The sequence below is a fragment of the Tamandua tetradactyla genome, chromosome 2 (genome assembly GCF_023851605.1).
Source record: "Tamandua tetradactyla isolate mTamTet1 chromosome 2, mTamTet1.pri, whole genome shotgun sequence".
NCBI classification, from domain to species: domain Eukaryota; kingdom Metazoa; phylum Chordata; class Mammalia; order Pilosa; family Myrmecophagidae; genus Tamandua; species Tamandua tetradactyla.
Window position 1 is genome coordinate 27,874,514 of NC_135328.1, and position 13,541 is coordinate 27,888,054.

Consider the following 13,541-nt stretch of genomic DNA (forward strand, 5'->3'; position numbering starts at 1 on the left):
GTCCACTTCATCGAGGTTTTCTAATGTTTTTGCATATAATTGTTCATGGTACCCTCTTATAATCTTTTTTATTTCTGTAAGGTTGGTAGTAAATGTCTCTACCTTCATTCCTGATTTCTTGTCTTCTCTCTCTTCTTCTTTGTCAGCCTGGCTAACGGTCTGTTTATTTTATTGGTCTTTTCAAAGAACCATATTTTGGTTTTGTTGATTCTATTATTTTCTATTCTCTAGTTCATTTATCGCTGCTCTAATCTTTACTATTTCCTTCTTTCTACTAACTTTGGGTTTAGTTTGCACTTCTTGTTCTATTTTCATTAGATTATTGCTTTGTGATCTTTCCTTTTTTAATGTGGACATTAAAAGCTATAAATTTCCCTCTAAATTGAGTCTCTTGTAGACAGCACATTGACAGATCATTCTTCTTCATCCAATCTGCCGATCTCTGCCTTTTAGTGGTGGGGAAGGGGTGTTAATACATTGACATTTAAGGTAATAATTGAGAAGGAAAGATTTACTTCAGCCATTTAGCTCTTTGTTTTCTGTATGTCTTGTATGTTTTTTTTTCCTGTTATTCCATTATTACCTTTGTCTGTGTATAGTTGCTTTTTTTTTTAGTGTACCATTTTGATTTACTTTATTCCTTTTCTCTATATTTTAAATTTATTTTCTTGGTGTATACCCTTGTGATTACAATGAACATCTTAACCTAATAATAACAGTCAGACTATCACCACTCCTGTATGTCTCCATTCCTCCCCCTTTAATTGTTATTATTGCAGGTTACATCTTTATACATAGATTTTAAATATATTTACATGTTTGCCTAGGTCATGTATGGGGGAAAAGGCAGTTACAAACCAAAACTACAGTAATACACAATTTTATATATACCCATGAAGTTCCTTTACTAATGTTCTTTATTTCTTCTTATGGCTTCAGATTACTGTATAGTGTCCTTTTATTTCAGCCTGAAGGACATCCTTTAGCATTTCTTGTAAGGCAGGTCTTCTGATAATGAACCCCTTCAGCTTTTGTTTATCTGCAAATGTCTTAATTTTTCCTCCATTTTTGAGAGGTGATTTTGCCAGCTAAACAATCCTTGATTGACAGTTTTTTTTTCTTTAAGGACTTTGATACACCACCTTACAATCTTCCTGTTAGTTCAATAAGTTTTGGTGGAAAGGCCAATTCTTTGAGCTTCCTACTCTGCCATCTTTCCCCAGTCCTGCCCAGTGTCTGGCTTTTAACCTTCAATTTGAGATGATCACTCATCCCAGGAGATGGAAGAGACCTTCTGTTGTAAAATGATGGAAGAGTGGAAGTTGGTTTTTGTGTTTTTTTTTTTAAGAAAGAAATTTACTTGTATTTATATATTCATTCTTAAGCCTATTTACCTTTAATAAGTATTTCCTACTTAATAGGTAGACCAAGAGTAAAGAAGAGGATAATAGTTAAATGACTATCTTCCTTGGAAAAAAAAAGTTATAAATACTTTTATATATATATATATATATATATATATATATATATATAAAAATAGAAAAGAGAGGGTGGGCCACGGTGGCTCGGCAGGTAAGAATGCTTGCCTACCAAGCCCGAGGACCCGGGTTCAATTCCCGGTGCCTGCCCATGTAAAAAATAAAATAAAATAAAATAAAAATAAATAAATAAAAATAGAAAAGAGAAAGGATAGACCAAGATACTGAAAGAAGAGCCTGGTTTAGGGACCACAAGGATCCCGGACACAAAGAAAATAAGGCCCAGGTCCTTGGTTGAAGACTGACTAGAACAAAGAGAAGATGGGATTCCATTCCAGAGGCAGATGTGGGTGAGCTCACTGCCCGAGGGGCAAAGTAGATGGGTGTGAATAATGATGACTTGGCCATTCCCCAAGTTTCCATGAATAAGAACAAAAACTTATCCAGCACTGATAACAGTATAGAGAACCCCATAATAAATTGAGTGCTGCTCTGGTGAAGGGAAAAATTGTTTGGCCATGTTTGTAGCCACAGTCTTGTCAGAATGGCTCCATTACTAGTAGGGCTTTCCACAGTGCACACGGATCTCTTACAAGATCTTACAGATCCATCCCAGAAAATTAGAGGGCCACTTTTTGGGAGTTTCCCCAGCCTCACTACATCACAGGCTGATGACATCTTATAAAAAAGCCAGAAGACAATTTTGCTCTGGTCTTTATCTAAAGATTGGGAGGTGGGACTAAGACACGTTAGGAGTGTCCCCATGCCTACAGTTCAGAGGTCTGTTGACTTCAGGTGGTGTTCCTGAAAGACTTGAAGAGCTGGCAGGAGCTTCTGAAATCACTTAACCTAATGCCTTCATTATGAGACAGGACACTCAGGCCTAGAGGGGGGAAGGGCTTGGCTGAGACGGGTTAGAGAAAGAGCTAAGCTCTACAGATGCGCTGGCTTCCCTAGGAGGTGATAAAGGTGTCCTTTCATCACATCATGCTACTTCTTTGTTCTCTAAATAATCCCTATGGCTAAGTGACCATTCTCCTTTAAATGTGGATTGCTTATGTCACAATATCTTTAAATATATGAAATTTGTCCCTATATAAAAATACATGTGACCACAAATATTTCACCAAAGCATTAAAGGGCTATGTCATCTAGACTAGCTATCATAGAAATCTTTAAATGTAGAAGCATGTTAAATCTTTATTATACCTTACAGATGATGTTATATCCTCAAAGCCTATCATCTTCTCATCTTTAAACATATCAACAATTATCCAAAACAGGTTTTTTAAAAAAAAAATATGAACTTTTTAAATGGTTTTTTTGTAAAAAAAAAACAGGTAATTTGATATTACTCAGACTTTAAATGACTTTTTTTTAAAAAAAAGCATGTTTTGACACTGATAGAAGGCATTCAAAGGGAAATATATATATACAAACATAAAAATAAACAATAAGACATACTGTACAATGGGAAACAAACCAGATTCCCAGTTGATATCAAAATAAAAGGTAAAAATAATGCTTCTGGTACATTGTATGGACTTACCCATCACAGGAAATATTCCAAGATTACGTAGTCATCAAAGAAAGAGATTCCATCCAAGCGGAAGGAAAGCAATTCAAAAATCAAACAGCTATATTCATTTCATTATAAAGTTAATAGAATTAAAGTCAATAACGACAGAATTACTATATTTTAGTACAGTTTTTGTAATAACACTAAAAACAATTTAGAAGAAATGTAAAAAGAACTCATTTCAATAGGAAAGTGAGAAGAAATATTAATTTGAAGAAATCTACTATATTGTACAACAAATTTTAGTTATTAGATACTAAAATAAAGAAGAACAAATAATAGTCTCATTATTTTTCTGTGGAAGATCTCGCCCTGTAAAAATAACCCAACTGGGTTATAACAAGATAATTTATTTTGCAACTGAGGCTTGGCATTAAAACACTCAAGGAATTACATTAGAATTATAACATATTTTAATATATAGACAGTTTCTCACCTCGTCTTCCTTCAAATACATCACTGATTTCTCTTAACAGTGTTGACATGTCATTAATTTGAGATTCCCAAGCTTCACAAAATACATCTAGGTTTTCTTTAGCAATTTTACTAGATGGGTACAATGTCAATGTTTCGGCAGCAGAAATTATCTAAAGAAACACAGTATACACAAGTATGAATTTCAATATCTTAGCTCTCTGAATCACACTGGAGATCAAGCTTAAATAAATCGGTATTGTAGAGCCATAGTTAAAAATGAACTCAATAAATGATTATGAATACATCTCCATGTACAAACTCCATGTTGGTCAATGTAGAGATACTTAGCAGAATAAAACTTATTGTTTCTTATAAACTGATGTACAGATAAATAGTGTGTATTTTTTATTATATACAAGCCTTGTATTCTGGGAGCAATTATCTTTACTCAAGGAAAACTGCTTAAAGTTATTTCCATGGTTAGAAGGTGGCTCAAAGAATGGTGTTCAGATCACAGAGGCGACTGGGTATGGCAGGGGAAGTGGTGGTAGCAATAATGGAGGTGGTGGTGGGAGTGGTGGTGGTGGTGATGGTAGAAGTAGCAGTGAGGGCAGAAGTGGTAGCAGGGGCAGCAACAGTGGGGGCAGTAGCAGAAGTAGAGTAGTGAGTAGCAGCGGTGGTGGTGAAATACTAGTGGTAACAGTAGTGGCAGTGGTGGAGTGGCAGTGCGCAGTGTGGCCAGGTGACTGAATTCTGTCCATGTGAATGTGGGAAGAAGTGATGTACACCACGGCCGTGCCTGGCCCATCAAAACCTGCTCACATCTCTCAGTTCTCTCTCTTCCCTCATCTGAGGGCTCAACATAGAGGTTGATTCAGAGGTTCCTGGGGCTGGTGAGACACAGATGGAATGAATGATCCTATTCACTAGCAACAGGAAAGCCCTTCCACCAACCAGGACTTAGTGCGACTGAGAAATACACTCCTTTTGAACTCGGCTGCTTAGACTTGCAGTTTTCAGGTTTTATCTTGTGTTAGCTAATACATGAATTAATTAACTCAATAATTAATTAACGGATATTTTATCTTTCATGTAAGACTCACTCTCTAACATAAAGGTCTTGACTGATGTTATTTCTTATAAAGGCAGGAAATGAGTGGCTGAGCTGAATCTTTACGCACTGTGCTGGTTTGAAAGGATGTATGCCCCCTAGAAAAGCATGTTTCAATCAAAATCCCATTTCATAAAGATAGAATAATCCCTATTCAATACTGTATGTTTGAATCTGTAATCAAACCATCTCCCTGCAGATGTGATTTAATCATAAATGGTTGTTAAACTGGATTAGGTGACGACATGTCTCCACCCATTTGGGTGGGTCTTGATTAGTTTCTGGAGTCCTATAAATGAGGGAACATTTTGGAGAATGAAGGAGATTTCAGAGAGAGCAGAGAATGCTGCAGCACCATGAAGCAGAGAGTCCACCACCCAGCGACCTTTGGAGATGAAGAAGGAAAACGCCTCCCAGGGAGCTTCATGAAGCCGGAAGCCAGGAGAGAAAGCTAGCAGATGATGCCATGTTCACCATGTGCCCTTCCAGTTGAGAGAGAAACAGTGACTGTGTTCGCCATGTGCCTTCTCACTTGAGAGAGAAACCCTGAACTTCATCGGCCTTCTTGAACCAAGGTATCTTTCCCTGGATGGATGCCTTAGATTGGACATTTCTGTAGACTTGTTTTCATTGGGACATTTTCTTGGCCTTAGTAAACTAGCAACTCATTAAATCCCCCCTTTTAAACGCTGTTCCATTTCTGGTGTATTGCATTCCAGCAGCTAGCAAACTAGAATAGGCAGTCACTGAAAAGGTGGCATGTGAACAAAGAACTGAATGGGGTGAGGGAGCCCCAGGGATCCTAGGGAAGGTGGTTTGGGACGAGGTGGGAGCACTTCTGGTGTGCTCGAGTAGGCCAGTATGGCTGGACAGGTGTGGCGAGAGGAAGGCTGCCAGGAGCCAAATAATGGAGAGACATACATGGAAAGGAAGGGACTTAACTCTGAGTGAAAAAGGAAGTCACTGGAGAGCCTGGAAGACAGATTAAAGCCATGCTGGCTGATGTGGTCCCCCTTTGGGGGAATCAGAATCATCCTGGGTGAGCAGTCCCACAGGCACAGGGCCTGACGAACAGATGGCAGCCTTGTAAGAACAAGGCTCTCCTCCTTCAGGGAAGGGGAGCATATGGCTTGTCAGTGGAGTCTGGGCTAGATTCCAGCACCATCACCCTCTCAACCAGGGGCAAACTATTCCACTGTGCCCTGGAGAAGCTGGAACATTTAAAGGAAATAGAAAAATGATATTGCTAAAGCAGAGATGTCCAGAAATAAGCAGAAATAAGTCTTCAGGCAAGCTCTATTTCCTTAAGTTATTTCTTTGTGAGACAGATGGCAAAGACGAGGAGGCTATGGGAAAAAAAACCTTCTCAAGTTATGAAAGTTGACAACAGATTCTATCACTGTCTGCAGAAGAAAATATGGCTGTTTCTTTTATTTCTGCTGCAATATAAACAGTAAGCCAAGAACTGTGACCACATAGGAAGTGGGGCCTGAGCATAAGAACAAAGAGCTGACTGCGTATGGCAGGAGAGGCAAACACTCCAGTTCTAATGAAATACATTTGCAGCCAAGGCAAGTAAGACAACTCCCATGTGGACAAGAAATATTGAAGGGCTAGTTTCTCCCAATAAACAAGGTTTCTCTTGTTATAATAAAGTATGCATCAGATGATCTTGGTTGAGGTTCATGCACATAACTCCCGGTTTTGTGATAAGCCTTTGACACCTGTTCTCTACCGGGGAGCGTGCAATCATCCCTCCAACATCCAACATGGTCCCAGAGGGCACACCACCACAGCTAAAACAAAGACACTGTCACTGTTCTCACCTACAAACCAAAGACCCAGGGTTCAATGTCTGTCATCCAATATTGCAATGTAGGAGTAAATCCTTTTCCAGCTGACCATAATAAACGAAACAATACCAAGTAAATTGCATTTTAAAGCTTAGACCAAAAAGGAAAGGAAATTCTGTCTGTCACTTTATTTCTTAGGCCAATTAGGCAGTGACAGTATTAAAAGGAATGTCACTTTTTAAAAGGTTTCTGAAAATTATAAAGACAAAGTAAACATTATATAAAATTCAGCAGGGCACTCACAATCCTTCCAAATGACCACAAAGACTTTCATTGCTACACTTTCTCCTATAGTCATTTTCATATCTATACACATTTTATATAGCAGCAATGATAATATGTAGACAAATTTGTATCCTGCCCTCTTCACTTAACATTTTAGCACCACATTTTTCCATGTTGTTAATTTTGATTATTACAGTTATTATTTTAAAGACATAATGTAATTTGCCTAGTTATTTTGCTTCCAAATGTCTCATTATAAATAATGTTGTAACAAACATCTTTTAAAAATTATTTTTGTTTCTTCATGTCCTTAGGAATTACTGTATCAAAATGTGACTATTTTAATGGTTTGCTAAATAATGACAAGTTATTTTCCAAAAGCGTTGTAACAACCAGCATTATAAAACACTTCATTTAACAGATGCAGACTAGGGAATCAATTAAACGGCCTAATTTGCAGTTTGGCAGACGATCCACTAATCCAATGGAATGTCAGCCAAGTCTGGCAAACTACCAATGAAAATTCCATTATCTTTGTTTCTCTCAGGAGCTCTGGCCTCTAGTTATGCAGAACCATTTACACCTTCCTTCCACATGATGACACTAGGGCAAGACATAACATAGAAGAAATAATTTGCTGGTGGTCATACCTGTTGGCCAGTCACCCGAAATGTCTCCTCTGCATGTACACAGGTTATTTCCAGAGGTTCTGTTCCAGACACATGGCGCAACAATCGACAGGTCTATGAGAAAACACTGCTATAGCTCAACTTTTCACATTCTCATTTTTCACAATGCAGAGAATCATTTTATTAAAACTAAGAAAATAAAACTTTAAAAATAAAATTTAAATTTAAATTTTAAAAAAATTTATGAAACCCTCTAAAAATAAATTCAAACATTACTGAGATGATTATACTACTATATTGGTCACCAACAGATGCCCTAGGAACAAAGCAGCAACAAGCAGGTATGTAGCAGTGTTTCTACTCTTCACCACACAAGGTGGTCCCAGAATATTAGAACCCAAAGGCATCTTCAAAGGACGCAGCTGTGCCCACATACTCTATGTATGAAAAAACTTGGTTTTGAGAAGTGACTTGCCCAAGGTCTCACAGTTAAACCATGTTAGACTTACTACAATTTACACATTTTTTTGTCAACAAATAACTCTTCCCCTCATAGCCAATTCACTTAGTACACCTTTCACTGGAGATACACTTGGGTAAGGCAGACTGATGTAATGAGTAGAGAACCTACATCAGAGAAATTTATTGAAAATCCTGAGGCTTAAAACAGAAAATTAGAGGGTTTTTTTGTTGGTGGTGGTCACCTTTTAAAAGATTTCTTGCAAGATTCCTATAAGTAGAAAGTTTCCCTAAGGCAGAATATTTGGCTTATAAAGCAATAGCAACAAATCTATGAAATAAAGGAGATGTCCCTACAGTCATTTTAAGAATGCTCCCTGGCAGTTTTCAGGGTGCTATAGAAAGATGTAAAGGACAAGCAGCTGGTCCACGTGGTTCCTTCTAATCACGAGCCTGTGAGGTTCTGTGAGCATGGTATATTAAACAATATAAATAATTTAGATGCTTCATATTTGAGCATTTATATACAGGTTGGCTAGGATACACTTCATACATACAAGGTACACATGGGTTGTTATTATATTTTTATTTTTTACTAACCAATGTCTGACATTTTCAATAAGGAGAAGGCTTGGGAATCAATTAATAAGCCACAACAGAATTAAAATAAAAGTGGTAGGCCTGAACGGTTAAGCAGTAACAGATTTGGGCAAAAAAGGAGAGGTTCAGAGAAGGGGCAGTGTATGCTGGATGTCTTCTCCGTCCCTCCATGCCCACTCTCCTCCCTTCTCAAACTGTGATCCCCCCTGGAGGCTGACCTGTGCGGTCCAACACTGTGGTGGCCATTGGAAGCCCTGACAATAGATCAGCAGGGATGAGGAGAGGAAGGGCCTTTACTCACATTACCCTTCCTTACAGGGCCACTCTGGGCTGCCACCGTGCCTAGCCCTAAAATCACTGCTTCTCCAGGCCGCCCTCTCTGAAAGGCTCTCTCCCTTCCAGGTTCCAACAATTACAGTTAATCTGGGCCTTGGTTGGCCCAGCTCTACCTGCTGCTGTTACTTCACTGGTTCGCCACACCCTGCCTATGCATTTGCAAATAGCTCCTCTATTTAAACCCTCCTAAATTATCCTAATTTAAGTGTGCCCTCTCTTTCCTGCTGAGACCCTGACTGATGCAAACAGAAACAACGTCATACAATGTACCCCCAGTACTCTTACTCCCAGCTCTAACCTCTCTGAGAGGATAAGAAAAAGAAGGTGAAGTACACTTGTGGGTGCTCGGTTTTTTATTTTATTTTAGAGGTCAGATTGCTACAAGAACAGCACGGATATACCAAAGGAAAAAGACAGAAAATGCTCAATGAGGTAAATTAGCCAAAACCTATATTCTTGGTAATACTGCCTTGCAATAGTACAGCCATCACTGAATCATAATTTCTTTTGCAAGCAAACCTGTGTATGACTTACCTCAACAAACTGTTCTTTCTGTTCAGAGAGTTTACAGGCATTTTCAGCCAAAGCTTCTAGATTTCCTTCTACTCCAGTAAGTTTTAATGCTTTTAAAGCCACATCATCAGCATGGTATTTTAACAGATCTACTGCCCGCTGTGTTGCTGTACTATGAAGCTGCAGAGATGGAGGGTGAAGAGTGATGAAGGAAAGGAAACAAACATTAAGGTTTTGTGACCAAGCAGCTCACAAGCAATTTAAAATCTTAAGGGTAGAAACTTCAAAGCAGTCCTACTCGATCTACTGGGGAGAAGCATAAGTTTCCTGTGGTAATGGTAGAAGTTGGGTAGTACTGGGGAGCCTGTGCGTTCTCATAGGGGTAGGGATGATGCCTAATCATCGGGGACTGCTCCGGTGCGGGCAGAAATACTGTCTCTGTGAATGAACTGATTATCCAGTGGCAAAGTAGCACATCCCTTTTCTCATCCTACTAATAACCAGCTCTTTGCCACAGTTTCCCTCTTAGTGAAAAAAAAAAAAAAAAAGCTTCTGCTACCCTTAAAGTTGATGAGGAATAGCACGTGTTGGTCAGAAGGTCAAGAGAAAAATCAAAGAGTAGTTCAGGATCAAACGCAAGTTTTTACGTAGCTGTTTTGGAAAATGCCAGGGTGAGAATCAGTCAATTAGGTGTTCCACAGAACTTTATGAAACACTTCCCTCATGGCAGATACATTGTAGGGACAGAGGTACAAAAATAAATAGTTCAGTCCCTTCCCCCTGGGGTACCGTCTATCGATAGTTGCTATCTAGAACTTCACTTCCAGAAGAAAAAAAAATTAACTTTATGAACAAATTGAGTTCCAGTGGAAGCAATAGATAAAAGGGTAACAAAGAACCCAAGGTTTTATTTGACTTTAGGTGGTACGGATACTGAACATGGTTCTCTCATTGGGTAACTTTAAGCACTATTATCTCCAAGTCTTTTTTCCTCCTTATCCTGCCTTTAAAAAAAAATAATGATGTGACAGGTTATTTTGGCATTTTCCAGAAAGAGATACTTTTTAATAACATCATTCTATGGAAAATAGGACTGACACCTTTTAAATGGAGTCATTTTTTTTCCTGGAAGTAATCCAATAGCAATTCAATTTTAAAAGGTAGCAGGACTTTCTAAAAAATTAACAATAGGGTAGTTTGCATTCATGCAATCAAGTGAGAATAATTACAGTCGAAACAAAGACATTAAAAAATACACCTTCCTTTGGAAACTAAATGCCACATAAGAATTTTTTTTCAATAAATGTTTTCCTATATTTCTATCAGCATTTAAAAAAACTTTTTATTTTGAAATAATATCAAACTTACAGGACAGTTGTAAATATAATACAAACCCCATTTAAATTTCCAACATACCCCTACCCTCCAGATACCCAGATCCAGCATTTCAACATTTTGCCACTTTTGCCATATCATTCTATCATTTATCTCTCTATCGTCCTATCTACCCACCTACCTATCCACCTATTTTCTGAACATTTGAGAACAGGTTGTACATATGATACTCTTTGAACACATAACACTTTCATGCACACTTCCTATGAACAAGTATTTTTACTTGTGTAATCACCTTAAGTGCAGTTATGAATTTCACGTTAATCTAAAGCTTACCAATTTTCCCCCCAAGCACTCCAATTTTTTCTTATGTCCCAATAATGTCCTTTTGAGCCTTTTTCCACCATTCTTAGATCCCACCAATTGTATGTATTGCATTTAATTGTCATCTCCTCAACTTCTATTTTTTTTTAATTGCAGAAACACATATACAACATCAATTTTTTATCCCCACTCCCCCCAAGCATACTATTCAGTGGGATTAATCACATTTACAAGGTTTCAGCATTCTTACCACCATCTATTATTAGAACTTTTCTTTCACCCCAAACAGAAATCCTACACTCATTTTGCATTAACAATCAATTGTCCCTCCTCTCCGCCCCTGGTAACCTACACTCTCTTTTCTATTTTTTTGCATATTCTCTGATATCTTCTTTGTGGGGCTTAAATTTAACATCCTAAACCTTTAACAATCTTGTTTGCATTGATACCAACTCAACAATTTCAACAGCATGCCAGATAAGAATCTAAAATATTTTCTTAAACCATCAGAACCTTAATATCTAGTGCCAGCCCTTTATTTTACAGATTACAAAACAGGTCCACAGGGAACGAGTGACTTAAAATTGAGTCATACAAAATTTACAAATGGTTCTGGAGACCACACAGTAAAAACCCTGAGGGAGGAAGGGAGAACATTTAATAAGCTTCTGTTCTGTGCAACACATTGATAGTAGCTTTACATAAATTATCACCTGTAATTCTTGTAAAAATTATTCTGTTGTTATACCCAGTGTAAGAGGTAAGAAAATGAAGCATCACTAATGCCCATTATAAAAAATAATTTATAAGAAGTTTATGCTCTACTTATAGTCACGGCTTTAACAATCATTAAAGTTGAACAGGCTGGGAAAATGGGTAAGCTCTTTTTAAACCCTAAAACCATTTCTTTCTATATGTAACAGGGCATTTAAATGGAGGTTTCAATAGAGGTATTAAGTACCATGTAAAAAGTTATCAAAGAAACATCTGAAAATCAATTTCATGCTCTTGAAGTACCATGTAAAAAGTTATCAAAGAAACATCTGAAAATCAATTTCATGCTCTTGAGCCCTGATCCTCTTCAAAACTATAAAAGAATTAGATAAGAAATTGGATATAAGGGAGAAGTTCTGTGAGGAGGAACAGGTTGGAGAGCTGACAGAGTACTGCCTGTGGCTTCCGCCTCCAGGCATAACTCTAGGGGGAAGGGTGGAGGGTGCAAAGGGGCATGGTGAGACAAGAGCAACCCAATAGGAGAGTCTCTGAAGAACCTACTAAAGAATCTATGAGAATTGAGGAGGGGCCAAAATGGCGGCTTAGCAAGGTGCGTGTTTTAGTTCATCCTCCAGAACAACTACTAAATAACCAGAAACAGTACAGAACAGCTCCGAGAGCCACGACAGTGACCGGACACACAGCGTACCCCAGTCTGGACCAGCTGGACCGGCTGCGAGCACCCCGAGAACCGTGAGTTCCCCAAGCTGTGGCGGCCAGCACCCCTCCCCCACAGGCGACTTCCCAGAGGGAAAGGAAAGACACTCTAACAGTAGTAGGGACTGAGTCCAACCAAACACCAATTGTGGCATTAATTAACAAATTCTGACTACTAAAAATAGGCTCCCAATCAGGCAAACCTGGTCAACGTGGAGGTCGCTTATTGGGCTAACCGAAAAAAAGGAAAGGGGACGAAACAGAGGTTTTTGTGGCTGTCTCTATGGAGGTTTGGCTGCCTCTGGATTCAGCGGCAGGACTACTCAGGCTGCAATTGCCCCAGGCATAGGCAGAAACTGACTGCTTTCAAGGCTGTCTCCCACCTGTGCCTTCCCCAGGGGAGGGGTGAAGCACAACTCAGGTGGAATCCAGGGCTTGGCAATTTGAAGCTATTAAAACCAGCCTACAACCTCTCCTCTGTCTCCACCACGCCCCCAGCAGGGAGAGCCTTCCAAACTTAAAGGTGCCACAACATCTTTTGCTGGTGGTACCCCGCAGGCAAACAAGTGCCACATCCTGGGCAGGATAAGAAAAACAGAGCCCAGAGACTTCACAGGAAAGTCTTTTAACCTGCTGGGTCTCACCTTCAGGGAAAACTGATGCAGGTGACTCCTTCCCCCTGACAGGAATCCAGTTTAGTCTGGGAACACCTGGTCGGAGTCTATATTATCTATGTAAACCCTTATAAGGGTGGGGAGGGAAAAGCCACCTTACAAGCAGGGCAAGAAGCAAGAAAACAAGAACTGAAAAATCATCCTCTGTTAAACAAAACCTTAGCTAGAGGTCCAGAAAAAGCTGAACTGAAGGTCAAAGAACAGATAGAAAACAAACTCATCTAGCAAGAAAACCCTAGGTAAGAGAAGTGAAAGCAATCTCCAGAATAAACTTATTAAGGTAATTAAATGCCTAGACACAAGCAAAAAATAACAAATCACACCAGGAAAATTGAAGATATGGCCCAGTCAAAGGAACAAGCCAATAGTCCAAATGAGATACAGGAGCTGAAATAATTAATTCAGAATATACGAACAGAAATAGAGAACCACATCAAAAACCAAATCAATGAATTGAGGGAGGACATGAAGAAGGCAAGGAATGAACAAAAAGAAGAAATGGAAAGTCTGAAAAAAACAAATCACAGAACTTATGGGAATGAAAGATACAGTAGGAGAGATGAAAAAAACAATGGAA

At 38.8% G+C, this 13,541-nt stretch overlaps 1 protein-coding gene across 1 annotated transcript in view; it reads right to left on the reverse strand.

Annotated features, from left to right (window-relative positions):
• CTNNAL1 (catenin alpha like 1) overlaps positions 1-13,541 on the reverse strand; it is a 91,099-nt gene that overhangs the window by 35,151 nt on the left and 42,407 nt on the right. Inside the window, exons 9-11 of the mRNA XM_077141372.1 lie at positions 9,222-9,380; positions 7,314-7,406; positions 3,494-3,644 (exon numbers count right to left, since the gene is read on the reverse strand). Of these exons, the coding sequence (XP_076997487.1) occupies positions 3,494-3,644; positions 7,314-7,406; positions 9,222-9,380 (403 nt within the window). The remainder of the gene's footprint in view (positions 1-3,493; positions 3,645-7,313; positions 7,407-9,221; positions 9,381-13,541) is intronic.